General features: G+C 35.6%; 1 protein-coding gene across 3 annotated transcripts in view; it reads left to right on the top strand.

The window, feature by feature from the left end:
- The window catches only part of rubcn (rubicon autophagy regulator), a 28,584-nt gene that overhangs the window by 4,756 nt on the left and 4,389 nt on the right, over positions 1-19,439 (top strand). Inside the window, exons 6-21 of one of the 3 annotated variants that reach the window (XM_051909653.1) lie at positions 2,402-2,576; positions 2,788-3,168; positions 4,720-4,767; positions 5,198-5,293; positions 6,844-6,959; positions 7,048-7,246; positions 8,866-8,970; positions 10,391-10,465; positions 12,173-12,230; positions 13,332-13,464; positions 15,319-15,464; positions 15,550-15,614; positions 15,697-15,935; positions 16,960-17,021; positions 17,102-17,255; positions 17,407-17,500. In XM_051909653.1, the coding sequence (XP_051765613.1) occupies positions 2,402-2,576; positions 2,788-3,168; positions 4,720-4,767; positions 5,198-5,293; positions 6,844-6,959; positions 7,048-7,246; positions 8,866-8,970; positions 10,391-10,465; positions 12,173-12,230; positions 13,332-13,464; positions 15,319-15,464; positions 15,550-15,614; positions 15,697-15,935; positions 16,960-17,021; positions 17,102-17,255; positions 17,407-17,500 (2,146 nt within the window). The remainder of the gene's footprint in view (positions 1-2,401; positions 2,577-2,787; positions 3,169-4,719; positions 4,768-5,197; positions 5,294-6,843; positions 6,960-7,047; positions 7,247-8,865; positions 8,971-10,390; positions 10,466-12,172; positions 12,231-13,331; positions 13,465-15,318; positions 15,465-15,549; positions 15,615-15,696; positions 15,936-16,959; positions 17,022-17,101; positions 17,256-17,406; positions 17,501-19,439) is intronic. The other 2 variants (XM_051909654.1, XM_051909655.1) reach the window with 2 other exon arrangements.

Genomic DNA, 19,439 nt, shown 5'->3' with positions numbered 1-19,439 from the left:
CTAACAAAACACCTATGTGTTATTTGGTAAGTTCTTCTGTGGCTCTCATTGGAACTATTATTTCATTGCAAAAGAGCAAACAATACTGACAATACTGTTTAAAAATGAGCATCACTTAATATTACGTTTTTTTGTTGTTGTTGAACTGTTGTATAAAATCATTGTCACATTTGCGATCCTGTGGATGGATATTCTGAAAAAATTTGCATTCTTTCTCGTATAATTTATTAACATTAAAAACAAGAACTCATACAGAGTATGTTTCTCTATCAAAGAGAGTTTGAGTCTTAAATCGATCGCTATGCACAGGCTGTCTATATTTGTTCGTCATGCTAGTAAGTGCAACAACCACACTTTTAAAGGTACATTGAATGTCAGTAATGTAGCATGATTTGCCAAGGCAGTGTACTCTGCACGTAACATTATGCACTCTGCTTGTGTGGATACAGTCAGTTTTGACCACAAAAGATGAAGTAATTTGACTGGATATCATGCATTTGACCTTTTATGGCACTACCATTAGAAATACATGCTTGGTTTTAATGTTATTTTAATGTGGGGTAGAATTAAATAAAAGACAAAAATCAGCATCTAGTATGCGTACCCCAGTTTGGGAACCACTACTCTAGAGGATGTGATTAAAGGGATAGTTCACCCAAAAATGAAAATTCTGTCATCATTTACTCACCCTCAAGTTGTTTCAAACCTGTATGAATTTTTTTTTTTCTGCTGAACAAAAAAGAAGATATTTTCAAGAATGTCGGCAACCAAACAGTTGATGGACCCCATTGACTTCCTTAGTTTTTTCCATAGTTTTTTTCTTTCTTCCCCCCCCCCCCCCATACTATGGAAGTCAATAGGTTTATTTTTAAATTTTCATTTTTGGGTGAACTATCCCTTTAAGGATAACAGTGAAGATAAATGTTTTTTCTTATCTTTATTGAACACATTTTCCTACCAGTCGCCCTTAAGTCACAAATCAATACTGACACAACTTGTAAACAATTGACTTGAGACTTGAGAGAAGGAAAAAACAGTGTAATTGTAAGATGTTATATGTATGTAGGCTATAATACAGCAATGATTGATAGTCCAGGAAATTTTTTTTTTTTTTTTTGCACTGACAAACCTGAGAGTCTGCAAAATAAAATATAACTTTCCTTGAGGAAACTAACAATGTTTTTGAATATCTTTTTGAATACCACTAGTAGGAATTAATTTGGGTAACACTTTATTTTAAGGTGACGTAGTTGCATGTTACTAAATGTACTTACTATAGTAGTAACAGCAAATTATGCATAATTACAAGTAACTAACCCTAAACCAAACCATAACCCTAACCGTAGTGAGTACATGTAGTTAATTATTATTACTCTGTACTTATTTGAGTAAGTACAATGTAGCTACGTCACCTTAAAATAAACTGTAACTTGAAGTTTTTTGGATTTATGGAGGTCAAAGTCCATAGAAAGCTTTAATAATAAGTGGATAAAGATTTAATAATATGAGTTCCTCAGAAGTCTTTATACCTGAATACAGTTCCCTTCAGAAAGCTGTACTATGAAATGTGTATTTGTAGGATAACAATCGTCAGTGTTTGTGTTTGCTTAATAGGAAAGGTTCCATGATCTCGCACGCTTGTTTTTATCTCACTGATTTGAATGTCTGCCACAAATTCCTCTTCACATACCTTTCATTGATTTATCAAGTAAACATCTTTCCTATCAAAGACAGTTGATGTAAGATCAATGTGTCCAATAAGAAATTAAGTCATTTTGAGAAAAAGAAAACACTTCAGACAGGAAGCTTTTGATATACCAACATGCGTTTATTGCATTTTATGTGTATTGAGAACTACTTTTCGAAAATCTACTGATTTTCAAATTATGTTTTGAGCTTATTATTGGTAAAATGCTATATATGCATTCTCAGTGTTGCCAGAAGGGGCGCTATGTGAGCATGAGTGCAATTTTTCTTCTACTACAGTCAGTTTTGTCTTTCAGCTAAGCTACTGTATTGTGGGCGCAATAGTATGAAGAGAATTATGCTGAGCCAGTTATTTAAAGTTAGTTAAACCGTCAACATGTTTATAGCTAGCTAACTAAATAACATGCAGTTGATCAAGAGGTCATTTTAGCCCCTGCTGGTAGATACCATAAATACACCATCTTACTTCAATTTAAGTTAGTTAAACTGCCGACATGTTTATAGCTAGTTGAATAACATCCCGTTTTTAAAGTCTTGGTTTGGCTGGTTAGCATAGCCCTTTTAGCACCTGCTGGTTGATACCATAACTACACCATATTACTTCATTGTCGGACATTCAAATAGCCATGCATTTCTACGTTCATATATATATATATATATATATATATATCTTCTGTCTCTTGTGTTTCTCAAGCTTTCACATTTGAAAGAGTCTCCGTTGGGCTTGCTGAAGAGTCAGAGTTTGTGTTTGCTGCCCGGGGCCGCTGGAAGCTGGAGGCCAGCGGACAGCTCTCAGTCCCAGAGGCTCACCACCTCCCAGAGCTGCCTTACAGAGATTCCCAAAAACCCCCACTCCAAGAGCAGCTCAGGTCAGCAGATTTCAGAGCCAGAACAACAGGCCGCTCTGTGGCTCCATTACCACACTAAATGCTTGCCTTGTTTACACACAAAATGTCCCTGAAAACAGTACGTTGTTTGGTGAGAAAACTGGGGATGGAAGGTGGGCTGTTAGCAATGCTTGCGGTGAAGAAATGTGACTGTTTCTCAAAATCACAATGAATCTCTTTGTTTGTCTTTAAGATGTTGCTCCATCCAGCAGTACTCAGGGTGCTCCATGGGTGTGTGGTACAGGAAATCAGGACGCAGGAATCCCCCAAATCTCCTTTACTGAGCCTGCCTTGCCCGCTCCGCCTGAGATCCGGGATTGTGTGGAAGTGGATCTGGATGACGGCCCAGAATATCTGGCTATTGGTAATCTGGGGAAGCACAAACGCCGCGACTCGTCCAGCTCCACTCAGAGCAGTGAACACATGGGGACTCAGGGAGATACCCAAACTCCTTTGGCCCCACCCCCACCACGCCGCTGCTCTTTCTCAGAGGCTCCGAGGACTACAGGGCGGAGCTCAAGGGGACACATCCGGTCTCTGTCCGACACGGGCGTCACGCAGAAACTGAAAAATGGTGCGTACAAACAGTTGAATTAATTAGGTTCTCGTGAACACATGCCTTGTCCAAAACTAACTATAAGTAGCAAAACTACTAACAAAACAACATTTATTAGTTCACACCAAGGATAGCAACAATAGCAATAACTACAACGTTTTAGTAATCATTCAAATTCTATGAGAATAGCGACATCTACACTAACTGGTGAGCGATGAAAAACATTGACGGCCAGGCAGAATCCACCTGTACTTTAAAGAGCTTCAACATTTAAAGTGATAGACAAGATAATGGTAGCGTGCACTTATAATAAACAAAGCGTTATCGTCAGTTGGTCTGGACGCTGATATAGTTATAGTTTTCGATATAGTCATCATAGTTGATTGTTTTTCAAATTTTCAAATTCTTGTTTTGTGTTTGAGCGAGACAACAGTTAATCATGTTAAAGTGTCTTCTCCCAAGTAGCGTTTGGAAGGTTCATTAAGATAATTTTAAAGAATTATTGAATAATTAGTAATTTGTGTCATCACACAAGTTACTTTGCATGGCATTTAATGTCTATTTTTTTAATTATAGCAATATTTTTTTGTTACTACTTTGATGTGTATTTAATTACGTTATTTAAATTATGGTGTTGTCTTTATTTTTTTAATTGTTGTATATTATCAGTTTATGCGTTCTGGTTTAATGCTGCCAATTTTAATATTTTATTAAACCCAAGTGATCGCGCAGGTGCCTCGCGAGCACAGCGCCACTACAGCCCAATTTTATTATATATATATATATATATATATATATTTTTTTTTTATATAACTTTATAGCTACTTATTTTTCATTCTTTTTCTGTTCTGAATACCATTAAATTTGACCACATTTTACTCTTGGTATGTTAAATATTGCCCATGTTTCACACTGTCAGTATAGTAATTAAGCAAATGTTTTTAAGAAGCTTGTTAGTGTAGATAGTTATTTTGCAACGAAAGACGTTGTTTTATTATAACCTAAAGCCAATGTCAAAATTGCTCATATTCACTTTCCTAATATAATAAAATAAGAATGAAATAAAATACATTTTTGCAACATTTCATTCAACTGTGAAAAAGTGTAAAAATATCTGTAATTCCTCTGACGACTGAAGTCAATCACTCTCATGCTTAAACTCTTAGGGCCTCATTTATCAATCTAGTACAGAAATGAGCATAGATCTGAGCACAGAAATCATGTTATGACAGGTTCACGTGTGATTCATGAAACGTGTTTAACTCAGAAATACTTTACACACAGAAATGACATTATGAAAGTTAAATATGTTGTGAACAGTGTTTCTTGTTCATTCACTTTAAATGATCCATTTTAAATGATTATCTTGATTTAAATTTCAAAATGGCTTCCCCAACACTGCATGCAAATACAAAAGTAAATATAAACACACTAATTGTGTGAGGTTTGAAAATGGATCTCCAAACCTTGCTACTAGCTGTTGTAGCTCTTGTGCTCTTTCGTCTTGCTGTGGATGAGGGTGAAATGCTTCAACTCTATTCTCTCTCTTTTTCTTCTCCGTATGTAAAGGAAGGGGTCACAGGAAAATCACCATTATTATCGAGGACCCCGTCGCAGGTTCGCAGTGCCGTGGTGCTGCATCTTGTCCACCCTTCCATTTCTGCCCCCTTGCATGATTCACTTTTTCCACTTTTTATTTTGATTGTCTTTTTTTCAGCCTTCAGCATTGTTTTTTTAAGCTGTGACACAACATTCCTGTCTTGTGCCATTGCCTTTTGTTCTTATTTCTGTGTAGTGAAATTTTACACAGTTGTGCCTTGGAAGTTTTGAATATTTAATTGTCTCTTGTTTCTTAAGTCTTTGCATTTTTTTGGCCATTCTGTTATTAATTGGAAACATTCAAGCACTATTTGCTGTGTAGATCTACATTATCATTGGTGTTTATCATCATGGATCAGAATCTGCAACCAGGAAGAAACATTTGTTTGCTTCCTTATCCTATATCACATATTTGTTCATAATTGGTATGTTTTTCTGTATTTCCCAGAATCTGTTGCGGCTACACCATGTTTGAAGAGCTGTGGCCCTTTCTCACCCCAGAGCAGCGACAGCAGCACCCACAGTTCACTTTATATGGAGTCTAGTGAGTGAACGCCTCATTCATGGATCAATGACGTGATGCTCTCTGTCTATTAATTTATTCTAAAATATATATATAAAAAAAAAATGTAGTTCATGGTTACGGTTACCTGAATTATCCAGTTCTGTGATGAGCATGTTTTAATTTGTAAATTAAAAAATTTATTTTTGATAATTTTTGGGAGCAAAAAGTAGAAAATGCCAGGGTGGTACACCTGTCCTGATCTAGAAGAAAGAATCAAATTTAAAATTCTATTTTTATTTTTATTTAAAAAACAAACAAACAAACAAACAACTGTGGTTTTTTTTTTTTTTTTAAATCTGATGGCAAGATTTGTTCAGGTTGTAAAATGTCATGTGGTACAACTGTCCTGATATCATAATGTAGAAATAATGTGGTACAGCCAAAATGCTGAAACATGCAGAAAAAACATTCTTAAAATATCAGATAAATTGACATTTTAGTTTTGGTTGTAAAATGTGATGTGGTGCGATTTCTTGATTAATAATTCTGGAATAATACAGCAGTGTTCCGCTCAGTCTGTATTTCACACAGCGTGATGCGTGAGGACTTGGACTCTTCAGAAACAATCACAGAATATGATAGAGAGCAGACACAGGAATGAATGATTCCCTGAAAATGTGAATGTGACTCTCTATTCTCTCTGCCATCTCTGATGTAATCAGCCTGGTTTTCTTTACATTAGCACTGTTTTGGACTGATTGTTTGAAAGAATTCGCTTACTGGATCATTGGACTGAAAACTTTTCCGCCGTTTAACAGCTTAAAATTATCTGATCGCAAACAGGGAAGCAAAATCGGCTTATTAAAGGGTTAGAATAAAAATTTCTGCTTACCAGGGTTACAGATAAACTGCTGCTGCTGTTGTAATGTTTAATAAGATTGCAATACCAGTATTTCAAAGAGACTAGAAAGAATATGACAAAAGACAGTTGTTGATTATGACTAGTAAATAATAAAATAGAAAATCAGACAATATAAAAAACGACACCACTATGAAACCGTTTGAATATTTACAGTTGATATTGTTGAACAATATATGTTAAATTGCCCCAAAACGGGGAAAAAATATATGAACAATTATTACAATTACTTGGTGAATTTTTATAAGATTTTCAGAACCATATGAAACCAGCATGAATACAAAGAGTAAATTTTTAAGAATATGTTTTAACATGCTTCTTTATTGCCTTTTTTTCCCCTATCACATATTTTAGTAATCATAAATTAGGTATCATTTGAAAGCTTAAACACTCAAATTTGGACATTTGTGCTATCATGGATACGGTACTTTAAAACCTTTTAGTGGGCTCAATTTTTATGATATCACCACTTGGTTAGACATATGGCTTTGATTTTTAAGCAACTTTTGAGGTTTAATTATTTTTTTTAAAATTTTGTATAAAATAAAAAAATGTTTAGTTCATTACATTTACAGTAGGTCTGTATTCCAAAGCATTCATGAATTACAATAATTTCTAGTTTAACCTGACAGGTACAGGTTGTTAAACATGCCTTTATGTGTACTTGCAGACAACAGCCAGTACAACAGCGTCCCGGACGGATTGTTCCGCAGACCGTCCGAGGGTCAGAGTCTGATCAGCTACCTCTCCGAGCAGGACTTCGGCAGCTGTGCTGATCTGGAAAAGGCAAGCACAAACTCCTCACTGCGGTCAGTATCTTTCTTTCTTATGTTATGTGTTTTTCATAACTCGCATTCATATCCCCTCACTGCAGGAAAACGCCCACTTCAGCATCTCTGAGTCCCTGATAGCGGCCATCGAGCTGATGAAGTGTAACATGCGCAGGCCAGCAGAGGATGCTGAGGAAGACGGCGACAGTGACTCAGAAATCCAGCAGCTTAAACAGAAAATCCGCCTGCGCAGACTGCAGATACGGCGAACGCGGCAGAAGCCACCGGTTTCCTCTAATAATCGTAAGATGAGATGTTTAAGGCCCCGATATACTCTCGGCGAAGTTCTTTTTCATTCTTTGCTCAGGGTTAAAATTAAGTTGGAAATGCCTTTTGAAGTGATTAATTTTTAGCAAACATCCCAACACCGTCCGCGCTGCTGAGAGTGATGTCTAGATTAATATGTAAATATGTGTTGCGCGCTTTACTCTCACTAAATAAGCAAAATAAACAAAATTAACAGCGGTGAAAAAAACAGCAGTTAAGAAAGCATCTGATCATAGAGTTGTGGATATGTTTGCACTGCAATTCAGCACTCCACTCAAGTCACGTCATTTTTATTTATATAGTACTTTATACAACAGATTTTTTATAGCAGCAGCTTTAAAGTATTAAACATGAAAAAACTGTCAATGTCTCTTTCAATTAGAATTACAACTTCAGTTTCTACTATAAAGCAGCTCTCCAGTGTGTTCATGTTTTTACTTGTGCCTGACGAACTGAAGAAATGAACCGGAGATTTCCACGTCAAAGAAGGCAGAGCTTCAGAGCCACACCTACCTATTACATCATTACCACAATTGTAGTTCAGAGGTGTTTACCAGCCAGAGAGAAGTTGTCCCAGAAAGTTTGCTTTGGCAAGCTGTTTCAAACTCCTGAAATAAACAAATGTCATTTTGGCCTGATTTTATTCGCAATGACGTAACACCAGTTCATTCTTCGCATAGACCCATTTGGAATCAGACGTCACAGTTAAAGGATTAGTTCACTTTTAAATTAAAATTAGCCTAAGCTTTACTCAGCCTCAAGCCATCCTAAGTGTATATGAATTTCTTCTTTCTGATGAACGCAATCAGAGAAATATTAATAAATATCCTGGCGCATCCGAGCTTTATAATGGCAGTGAACAGGGGTCACGAGTATGAGCTGAAGAAAGTACTTCCATCCATCATAAACGTGTACTCCACATGGCTCCAGGGGGTTAATAAAGGCCTTCTGAGGCGAAGCGATGCATTTGTGTAAAAAAAAAAAATCCATATTTAACAAGTTATGAAGTAAAATATCTAGCTTCCGCTAGACTGCCTTCCGTATTCAAAGTTCAAAGAAAATGTAAAACTCTTGCAGTTCAAAAAGCTTACGCTACGTCTTCCCTATTCAACTTACGGAAAAAGTGTAACTGACGGTACGCCAGTTTACACTTTCTACGTACGTTGAATACGGAAGGTGTTTTTTTTGCCTTGCCGTTTCACACTGTATACTCCTAAACCCTGGGTTAATGTCTTTATTTGCATATTTGCGGTCTCAGTCTCACTGATTAGATGAACAATGAATGCGATATATTTACATAAAGTCTCTAGCATTGCCCATCCTCGTATTATATATTGCATATTGTACTATCAAGTTTATCTAGAATGGACTTCTTGCACTATAAAGGTAACCATTTGACAAACGCTGAAACTACTGTTTAAACTACTGGGTTTCATAACCCCAGGTAAAAAGTGGTGCTAACCCTGCTTCTAAATTACAAGTGTGAAACCTTCCTTTACCCGGGGTTTAAAGCAGGGTTTAAAACAACAATAATAACCCAGGGTTAAGCGCAGTGTGAAAAGCCCTAATATATTCATAATATTTTTTCCCCACAGAGGTCCCATCTGTTGATAGTGGGGGCTCACAGAGGAGCTCCCAGGATTCCTTTCATGCCTCTGACTCTGGCTCGGATAGAGAAGTGGAGGACATTGAGCTTCTAGGTAGGAACTCTAAACCGAACAAATGCATCTCTAAATGTGATGCCTTCATTCCCGCTTGTGATCATATAATCATCCTCACGATTGCCTTCATTACCCATAATGTCATGTGATGAGAAGTATGTTGGCCTCATAAAATCATTACCAGTTTCTCACTGATTATGCTAATTTTTAATTCCTAATTTGTAACTGAATCAAGTTCTTCTTGATTTGTTTGTGTTTCAGCAGGAAAGAGCAGAATAGTCATTGCAGGTGTTATATGCTTAAGTGCGCAAGTCAACGTAGAATCAAATTGACACCATTTACTTTAACTCGCTTTCAAATACAAAAAGCCTCAAATGTGGGTGTAGATGTTACAGGAGGTGAGATGTTTACTTCAGCTCTGGGTGGATGAAATCAAATCTTTATCATTAAATATCCTTGGCACTTGGAAATGTCACATTTATAGATGTAAAAAAGTACTGCAAAGGACATTTGCAACACTTTTAATATGGAAATAATGTGACGTATTTTTAGGGTTGCCCCCAACTGAAGATTTTTCTAGTCTACTTGTAGTCATTCATTTAAGCCATTAGTCGACTTATCGCACGTTTATATTAATTTAATTACTTAAATATATACTGAGGAGAATACTAAACCATAATGAACATTTAAAATACAGTATATAGGTGTAATATAGCCTGTTCTGCGCTCAAGCGCATGCATAAAGCTTGGTGCAAAGCACAGGCAAAAGTAATGATTATGAATGTGTCAGGAAAAATTGAATAAACTAGTATTTTCTGAGTCAGTGTCGGCTGCAAAGATGAAGTTGACGATGATGCTATAATGTTACAAAAATCTTCAAATAAGTGCTGTTCTTTTGAACTTACTATTCATTGAAATATCCCGAAACAAAATGTATCATGGTTTCCACAAAAATATTAAGCAGCACAACTGTTTTTAACATTGATGATAATCAGAAATGGTTCTTGAGCATCAAATCAGCATATTAGAATGATTTCTGAAGAATTATGTGACACTGAAGACTGTAGCAGTGATGCTGAAAATTCAGCTTTGATCACAGGAATAAATTACATTTGTATACATACTATATTCACATAGAAAATGGTTATTTTAAATTGTATTAATATTTAACAATATAAATGTTTTTTTTTTTTTTCTGAATTTGTGATCAAACAGCCTTGGTGAGCAAAAGAGACTTCTTTTTATATTTAAAATATATATATATATAATTTTTTTTTTTTTTTTTTTTTTTTAACATTGTATAACTATGTTTTTACATTGTCTTTTGAACAATGTGCAGTTTCTGCATTGATGAGTAAAAGTAAATGTGGCCAGTTTAGATGCTGTCTTGATAAATTGTACAACACCAAAAATGCAGCCATCTGGTTGAGCGGCTCAGTCTCTGGTCTGTGTCTCTCAGATGGCAATGATGGTCAGTCCCTCCTGGCGGTGTCTCAGAGCGGCCTGTCCCTGTCACTCGCGTCCCTCTTCTCAGGTACTAGAGACAGACGGGGGCCAAAGGGAAGCCATGTGTTCAGTCTTACAGCTTTGCTGCTTGATAAATGATAGACTATGCCAGTGGGCTCAGAGCAGTCAGATGGTTTAGACTTCCACAGCAGTAGTTGGTGGCTGTTCCTGCTTTTTTGCTTGTTCATCACTTTGCTTGTTCATCACCCCTCATCCCGTATGCATGTCATATACAGTAAGCCTTTTGTTTGCCATGTTGCTGCTTGCTGTCTTTGATTTATGGCACTAACTAATAAACCTGCAACCTTTAGCACTCCTAACTGCAGAATGATAAGATGATGAGAATGAATGTAATCATGTGGGTGAATCATTTTTTGTTAATATTAATTATTAAATCTGTAGTTTTCTTATCTTAATGCTTTTATTCATAGCCAATACCATGAATGACCTCTCTGTCTTTATGGTTATTGAGATTGATACCATTTTGTTATGTAATTTTTGGACATGGGGCATTTAGGAAATGAAAACTGATCGACCCTTTGCATAGTTTTACCAGAAACTGTAACAATTATAATAATAATTATTATTTATCATTACATAAATTATATACACACATACACACACTACTGTGCAAAAGTCTTAGGCACGTCAGTATTTTCTCCCCGTTATTTATATCTTTTGTTGTAGTGTATCAGTAGGAAAAATCAGTTCACATTTCCAAACATTTATTTTGCCATTAATTGTAATAATCCAGTGAGATTTTATATAAGGAGTCTGACAACAGTCAGTGCTCCACACAGAGATCTGATCTTACCATCACTGAATCCATCTATGATTACATGAAGAAACAGATGAAACTGAGACAAACTAAATCCAGAAGAACTGGCCGTGTCTCCAAGACATTTGAAGAAACCTTTCTGCAAAATGCAGTACTGTGAAGAATTTTAGGCACTTGTGTAAAAATGCTGTAAAGTGAGGATGCTTTCAAAAATACTGTCATAAATAGATTTTATTTATCAATTAACTTCTATTAAATAAAATCAAGATTTGGTGTGACCACCATTTAAAACAGCTTTTGTCCAGGTACACTTGCGCATCAATTTTCAGGTAGCTTTGCAGGAAGGTTTCTTCAAGCGTATTGGAGACGTTCTTCTGGATCGCAGTTCTTCTGGATTTAGTCTGTCTCAGTTTTTTCTGTTTCTTCATGTAACCACAGATGGACTCGATGATGTTGAGATCAGATCTCCGTGTGGAGCACCGGCTGTTGTCAGACTCCTTGTGCATGCAAAAATCTCACTGGATTATTACAATTAATGGCAAAAGGAATGTTTGGAAATGTGAACTGATATTTCCTACTGACACACTACAGCAAAATATATAAATAACTGGCTTTCCATTTTTTAGGACTGAAAATACCAACGGGCCTAAGACTTTTTATAAAATATTATAAATATATATTCAGAATTTATATAGTTTTTTATCTGGCCCCTTATATATTCAAAATCTTTTAAAAATATATTTATTGTGTGATAAACATTTACACAATATTTATTCAAATTTCTCTAAATGTTTTATGGACAAATATTTTTGCCATGCATGCACATCTTAATAATATAAAAATAATATTAAAAAAAGCCAAATACTGACCGGTGTATTAGTCTATTACTGGTACACAGCTCTTCTTGTAAATCAGTTATTGGAGGAAGCATTAACTGTTTCTTCTCATTGTTCTCAGATGCAGACATCAAACGCAGTGCTTCCAGCAGCAGATCCTTCCTCAGCTCAGACTCCATGTAAGCACTTCCTGAAATCTCTCTGTGATTCTGAATTTGAAGAGACACCATTTTTATTGTCTTTTTGTTAGGGCATCATTAGCTATATTTCCATCCACCTATTTTATGTGCTTTTTGGGATGTCACATTAAAAATTGTTGGGTAGAAACGCCAGGATGTGTATAAATTTTAAAAATGTGCACAAACTTTTGCGCTCAATTAAGTCGGATTAATTTTTTTTGTCCGATAAGAAAACATGCGCATAAACTATGCTGGAAATTTTCAGAATAAAAATTTTCAGAATAAATTCATTGATGTGAGAAAGTCATGTGACAGCATCTGAAATGCTGTTTTGTTCATTCTGAAAAGCCTAAGCAAAGTCTGTCATCAAAGTGGTTTGGTATTATCCCAGAACTGTCTTATATGACTGTGTTCCCAAACAGCAGGCATCCGTCTCAGAAAGCAAATAGGGTCGTGACTTAAATCCAAAATACTGGAAAATCCAAAAATCTTCCGCCATCATCTTGTCAGTCAGCTCCTAACTTTCTTGATAAACGAAATCTGACTCCTGCTGCTGGACTGTGCTGCGACAGACGCATTCAGTTTTTAATTGTAGTGTCTGTTTTCTAATTGAACTAAATTATTTTTATTACTATAAAAAAATCAAAACGACAGTGCCGCGGTGGGCAAGTGACGTAACCGGTGTTGCTGCTGAACACCAGTAACACCGACTATTGCAGCAAGCCTAAAAGCAAGTAAACATGACCGTGCTTATTGAGTTTCATCTGTGCGCTCTGAGGCCTAAGTAATTTATTATATATGAAAATTATTATATACAGTGGCCCCTCCTACTGCAGCAACTTCCATTTTTCTTATATATTTCTGATATTTAGTGCCAGTTTATCAGGAAATGATGATTTTGTTCTCTTCAGCTCACTGGATAGAAACGCTGCTTTTTTTGTTCGCAAATGTTTTATGCAATATTCCAATTTTGCGCATTAGTTAAATTCGCAACTTTGGATGGAAACATAGCTACTGACTGATCTTTTTGTGCTCAGGAAGTCCATTAGTTTTGAATTGCAAATGGTATCTACTGATCTGCTGTGATGTCTCTCTGCACAGCTCTCCATCCATGCTACAGTCCAATTCGGCAGAGTCTGTGGCTATGGGTCTCCTCAGGCAGTTTGAAGGCATGCAGCTGCCCGCTGCCTCGGAGCTTGACTGGCTGGTTCCAGAGCATGATGCCCCTCAAAAAGTACCTATATTTACATCCTTAGGCCTGAAACATACTCTATGCAAATACATGAATGCAATTTACGACTCTGGCATCAGCTTCCTTGTGTAAAGTTATCTGGACTAGTGTTCAACTGAGAAGGGCTTTTTTTTTTAACTCTTTCCCCGCCATTGACGTAATTTTCCAGCTTTCCATGTTTTCACTGTTATACGGTAAGGAGCGCTATTACACAACTTCTTATGCAAAACACAGGTGAAGAAGAAGCAGAAACAAGCGATAAAAGCATTGTGTACTACACGTTGTGTAGTAGTATTTATTTTTTTTAATAATTTTTTAATAATATTTGTAATAATTTTTTATTAAACTTATCCACATTCAAGTGTTGATAAAAAAGAATGCTTTTTTTTTTTTTTTTTAAAGCAGAGGCTCTGTTCTTTCTTTTGATTGTTTGGATGTTCAGATATTCATACAACAAAATGTTCTGGGCGTCATGAAAGTTTTGTGAAAATGATCAAAAATGATCAACTTAAAAACACTGGTAGGTAAAGAGTTAATGGTTAATGGCTGATAATATTGGAAAATAATGGTTTATTTATTAATTTATCATGCTATCAAGGCAAGATTATGGAAGCTTGTTTCCCCCAACAAAAAATAAAAAAGGTAATTGTGACTTTTTATCTCACAATTTTGACTTTGTTTTTCTTGCAATTGCCAGTTTAAATATTGCAATTTTGATTTTATAGCTTGCAATTCCGAGTTTATAATTCACAATTCTGAGGAAAAAATCAGATTTGCAAGATATAAACTCACAATTGCGAGAAAAAAGTTTAATTGTGAATTTCTCAGAAACAGTCCAAATTGTGATATTTAAACTTGTAATTGCTTGAAAAAAATCAGAATTGTGAAATTATAATAATAATAATACACAGCAATATCGCACGGCTACATGTGTGATAATGCGTTTATACAACAGTTCGACTGCACGAGTGAGTAAATAGTACAGAGTGAGTAAATTTTTATACAGAACTACTTCCTTCCACCACGGAATCAAATCTCAAGTTGACAGTTTAACAGTTGAGCCCAAGCCTCCGTTACTAATTCTAAAACGTCACTTTAGAAACACTGAGTCGCTTCATTGAAGCTTATTGTATTATGTAGAGTATTATGGTATTATGAGAGAGAGATTGGCTAAACGAGTGTATTATCTGCATCTGATATAGCATTCATTCTTCAGGTCGATGTCCATAATATTACATTTAATATTTAATATCATATTTTATTTCCATAGTATCTATATCCATTATAAAAATCAGTTTGAATGTTCACTGAGGAAAGCGATGTCTTTGTCCTTTTAAAAGATTTCCCATGATGGGGTAAAACAATTTGCTTGTTTTAGTCTAGTTTTAGTCACTTAAACTTCTTTGTCATGCTGCATATGGTTAAACAGACAATCACTATTAACCTATTTTGCTCAAAATTACAATCACAATGATAGAAATCTATTTTTACATTTCATCAGAATTATTGCACTTTCACCTTTAAGCACAAACGCATGGTTTATTTTACCTCATCCAGTTACCTGATTTATTATAGGCTATTTTTCATATAAATGAACACACTCTCTACATAAGAAAACTGGTAAAACAAGAAACATCTCTCAAAAATTAAAATGGTGAAATTCTTAATAGTAATTCCAATAATTCCAAATGACGTTGTTTTTCTATTAAAACAACGGCAAAAAAAAGCAAAAAATTTGACTGTATTGTCACACAGAGGGCAAGTGAGTGCATTTTTTAAGCAACCTTAAATTTTGATTTTTAATACAAAATGTTTGCATTTCTGCCAATTTTAGCATGATTTTTTTCTGTTTTACAGCTTCTTCCAATGCCAGATTCTCTTCCTATTTCACCGGATGATGGCGAACACGCAGACATTTACAAATTACGCATCCGGGTCCGAGGAAACTTGGAGTGGGCTCCTCCTAGACCACAGATCATCTTCAACATTCACCCTCCTCCAAAGTAAGACCATCACCATCAATATTCAGTTTCATTCACTTTATTACATGATTCTATAGCTTGTAAATCTCTTCATTGATCCTATTAGGAGGAAAGTGGTGGTAGCGAAACAGAACTACCGCTGTGCTGGCTGTGGCATTCGCATCGATCCAGGTACAAAACACATATGCACAATAAAAACAACTTGCTTTACTTGAACATGTAAGTTTACTTGAGTACTTTCTCTTTGTAATAGACTATATAAGGAGGCTGAGGTACTGTGAGTATCTGGGCCGGTACTTTTGCCAGTGCTGTCATGAAAACGCACAGGCCGTAGTGCCAGGAAAGATCCTTAGAAAGTGGGACTTCAGTAAAAGCTACGTCAGCAACTTTTCCCGGGACTTACTGGCCAAGATCTCAGGAGACCCGCTCTTCAACCCAAACGACATCAACAGCAGCCTTTACAAGAAGGTCAAAGCCCTGGAGACAGTGCGCGTACGTCACATGAACATGATTGTATCTTCGGTTACACTTTGTTTTAAGGTGTCCTTGTTACAGTGTAATTACACATTTATGTACTGAGTAATATTAATTGTTATCTTAAATATTAATTCATAAGTAATATCAATAACAACATATACTTACTGTACGAATAGGGTTAGGAATAGGGGTTGGTTTAGGGTTAGTTGTGTGTAATTATGCATAATTTATAGTTATTACTATAGTAACTACATGTAATAAGAACACAAGCGTTACCATGTCTTCATTTTAAAGTAGCATTTTTGCTCAACACTAAAAATGGATACATTGATTTAATGAATTGTATCATTTGGAAACTATTTTGTTCAAAATGTAGTAAAAATAATAATACATATTATTATTATTATTATTATTATTATAATAATAATAATAATAATAATAATAATAATGAATAATAATAAATAAATATTAATAAATAAATAAATAATAGAATATAAACTATTAAAAAATATAATATAGTAATACAATAAGATATATAACATGAAATATAAATAATATAATATATAAAAATATGTAATAAAATGTAATATATTTTGTAATTTCTTTCAAACTTTGTATTCAAAGAATCCTGATAAAAATGTATCACACTTTCCATAATAATAAGAAATGTTTCTTGAGCAGCAAACCAGTTGATTTTGATTGCTTCTATTGTTCTCCTCATTTGTAAGTCGCTTTGGATAAAAGCGTCTGCTAAATGATCTGATTTCTGAATGATCATGTGACACTGAAGACTGGAGTAATGATGCTGGAAATTCAGCTTTGATCACAGGAATATATTACATTTTACAATATATATTTGCATAGAAAACAGTTCTTTTAAATGAATAACTTACTGTACTTACAAACAAATAAATGCAGACTTGGTAAGCTAAGAAGAGAGCTTTTTAAAAAAAACCTTTGTTATAAATGTAATATTTAATGTTTTGTAGGGACATTTTATTTTATTTGTATTTTTCATGTGAAAAATGTTCTATTACAGGCATTGAGGGAACAGTTAAACCACATGAAGAATCTCTTAAAAACTTGTCGTTTGGCTAAGGAGTAAGTGTTTTTCCTGCATTTTTTTGAAACACCATGAAGAACACATTACATTGATTTACAAGTCTCCTCTCTGTTGACAGGGTGCTGGATCAGTTTGACACACTTCCTGGACATCTGACTGAAGACTTTCACCTCTTCTCTCTCAACGACCTCACCGCTGTACGTAGCGGCAGTCTGGCCCCAAAGCTACGCGACCTGCTCCGCCTCGGCTCCAGCCATGTCACAGACTGCATGGTGAGAAATTACTGCTTATAGGAGTTAAATAACTTTTCATTTCTCTAGGCATCTGAAGTGGGGAATTGATATATCATTGTCTAGATGTGCAGTCGATCAGTTCCAGATGATCAGGTTTATTCGTTATTCTTATCCTGTCATTCTCCCACAGCTCTGCCAGGCCAAGGGCTTCATTTGCGAGTTCTGTGGAAATGACAAAGATATTATCTTCCCCTACGAGCTCAGCAAGTGCATACGTTGTGATGGTGAGCTTCTATTCATTCATTCATTCATTCATTCATTTTTGCATTTATTTATTTTCACATGTATTAATTTATATATAAATTTATTTATTTATTTATACATTTATTTATACAATTTTTATATATATATATATATATATTACAGTGTTGGTCAGAATTATTGGCACCCTTGGTAAATATGATCAAGGATAACTGTAAAAATAAATCTGCATTGTTTATCCTTTTGATCTTTAATTCATAAAATTAGCAAAAATCTAACCTTTCATTGAAGGAAAATAATTGAAAGTGGGGGGGGAAATCACATTATGAAATAAATGTTTTTCTCCAAAACATGTTGGCCACAATTATTGGCACCCCTAGAATTTTTTATGAGTAAAATATCTCTGCAGTATATTCCCATTCATATTTACATTGTTTTAGCACACCAGGGTGATCAAGAACATGAAATTGTCCAGCCATGACTTCCTGTTCCACAGGAGTATAAACATGAGGAAACACAAAGGTCAAATTCCCATAATCATTCATCACAATGAGTAAAACCAAATAATATAGTTCTGATGTGCAGCAAAAGATTGTTGAGCTTCACAAAATAGAAAGTGGCTGTAAGAAAATAGCTAAAGCATTGAAAATCCCCATTTCCACTATCACGGCAATAATTAAGAAGTTCCAATCAACTAAAGATGTTACAAATCTGCCTGGAAGAGGACGTCTGTCTAAATCGTTCTAATGCGCGGTGAGGAGGAAAGTTTGAGTGGCCAAAGACTCTCCAAGGATCACAGCTGGAGAATTGCAGAGATTAGTTGAGTCTTGGGTCTCAAAAAGCCTAAAAAAAAATTATCAAACAGCACCTACATCCCCACAAGTTGTTCGGGAGGGTTTCAAGAAAAATCCTCTGCTCTCATCCAGAAACAATCTCCAGCATATTCAGTTGTCAGACAAGACTGGAGCTTCAAACGGGACCGGCTTCTATGGTCAGATGAAACTAAAACGAGCTTTTTGGCAGCAAACCCATCAGATGGGTTTGGTGCACACATGGATAAAAAGTACCCCATGCCCACGGTTAAATATACTGCTGGATCTTTAATGTTGTGGGCCTATTTTTCTGCTGGAGGTCCTGAACATCTTGTTCAGATACATGGTATCATGGATTCTATCAAATACCAACAGTTAAAAAATAAAACCTGACCGCTTCTGCTAGCAATCCATTAATGGGCCGTGGTTGGATCTTCCATCAGGACAATGATCCAAAACAAACATCAAAACCAACACAAAAATGTGTCACTGAGCACAAAATGAAGCCATGGCCATCCCAGTCCCCTGACCTGAACCCTAAAGAAAATGAGTGGGTGAACTGAAGAGAAGAAGCACCAACATGGAGCTGGGAACAGGGTATCCGCGGGGCATTAAAAAGCATTAAAAATCATTAAATGGATTTTGCGAAAATTAAGGCCTTAAATGTCATTAAAAAGCATTAAATTTTATTTCTACAGGCATTAAATTTTTTTAGATAGTTTTGAAGAAAAAAAATACTACAAGTTTATTTTGAATAAAGCCTAAATAATTAATAACTTTGATTTGCTGTCGCAAAATATGTACATTGGTGTGATACGCACACGGAACCAGTTTGGTAATTGCCGTAACGCCGGTTTGGACAGCGGCGGGCTGGGACCTGTAGACGGAAGGCTGCATCAGTGTTGCCAACTTAGTCACTTTTCAGCTCGTTTTTGCAACTTTTTTTCTAAGAAAGCGCGTTGTGACGAATATAGCAACTTGTTAACCTGATCTAGCTTCCGAGCTAGACTACCGCACGAGCGTGAGATCTTGCTTTCCTGCTGCAGGAGCACCTCTCTGGTTCAGCAGCGCATTCAGTTGAGGCTGTTCGCTCTGTCAGAGAACAAATAAAATAGATACTATTGCTTCTAACCTAAATGATCATTTTACC

This window comes from Ctenopharyngodon idella, chromosome 10, assembly GCF_019924925.1.
Source record: "Ctenopharyngodon idella isolate HZGC_01 chromosome 10, HZGC01, whole genome shotgun sequence".
Taxonomy (NCBI): domain Eukaryota; kingdom Metazoa; phylum Chordata; class Actinopteri; order Cypriniformes; family Xenocyprididae; genus Ctenopharyngodon; species Ctenopharyngodon idella.
This window is presented reverse-complemented; position numbering and strand designations above follow the sequence as displayed.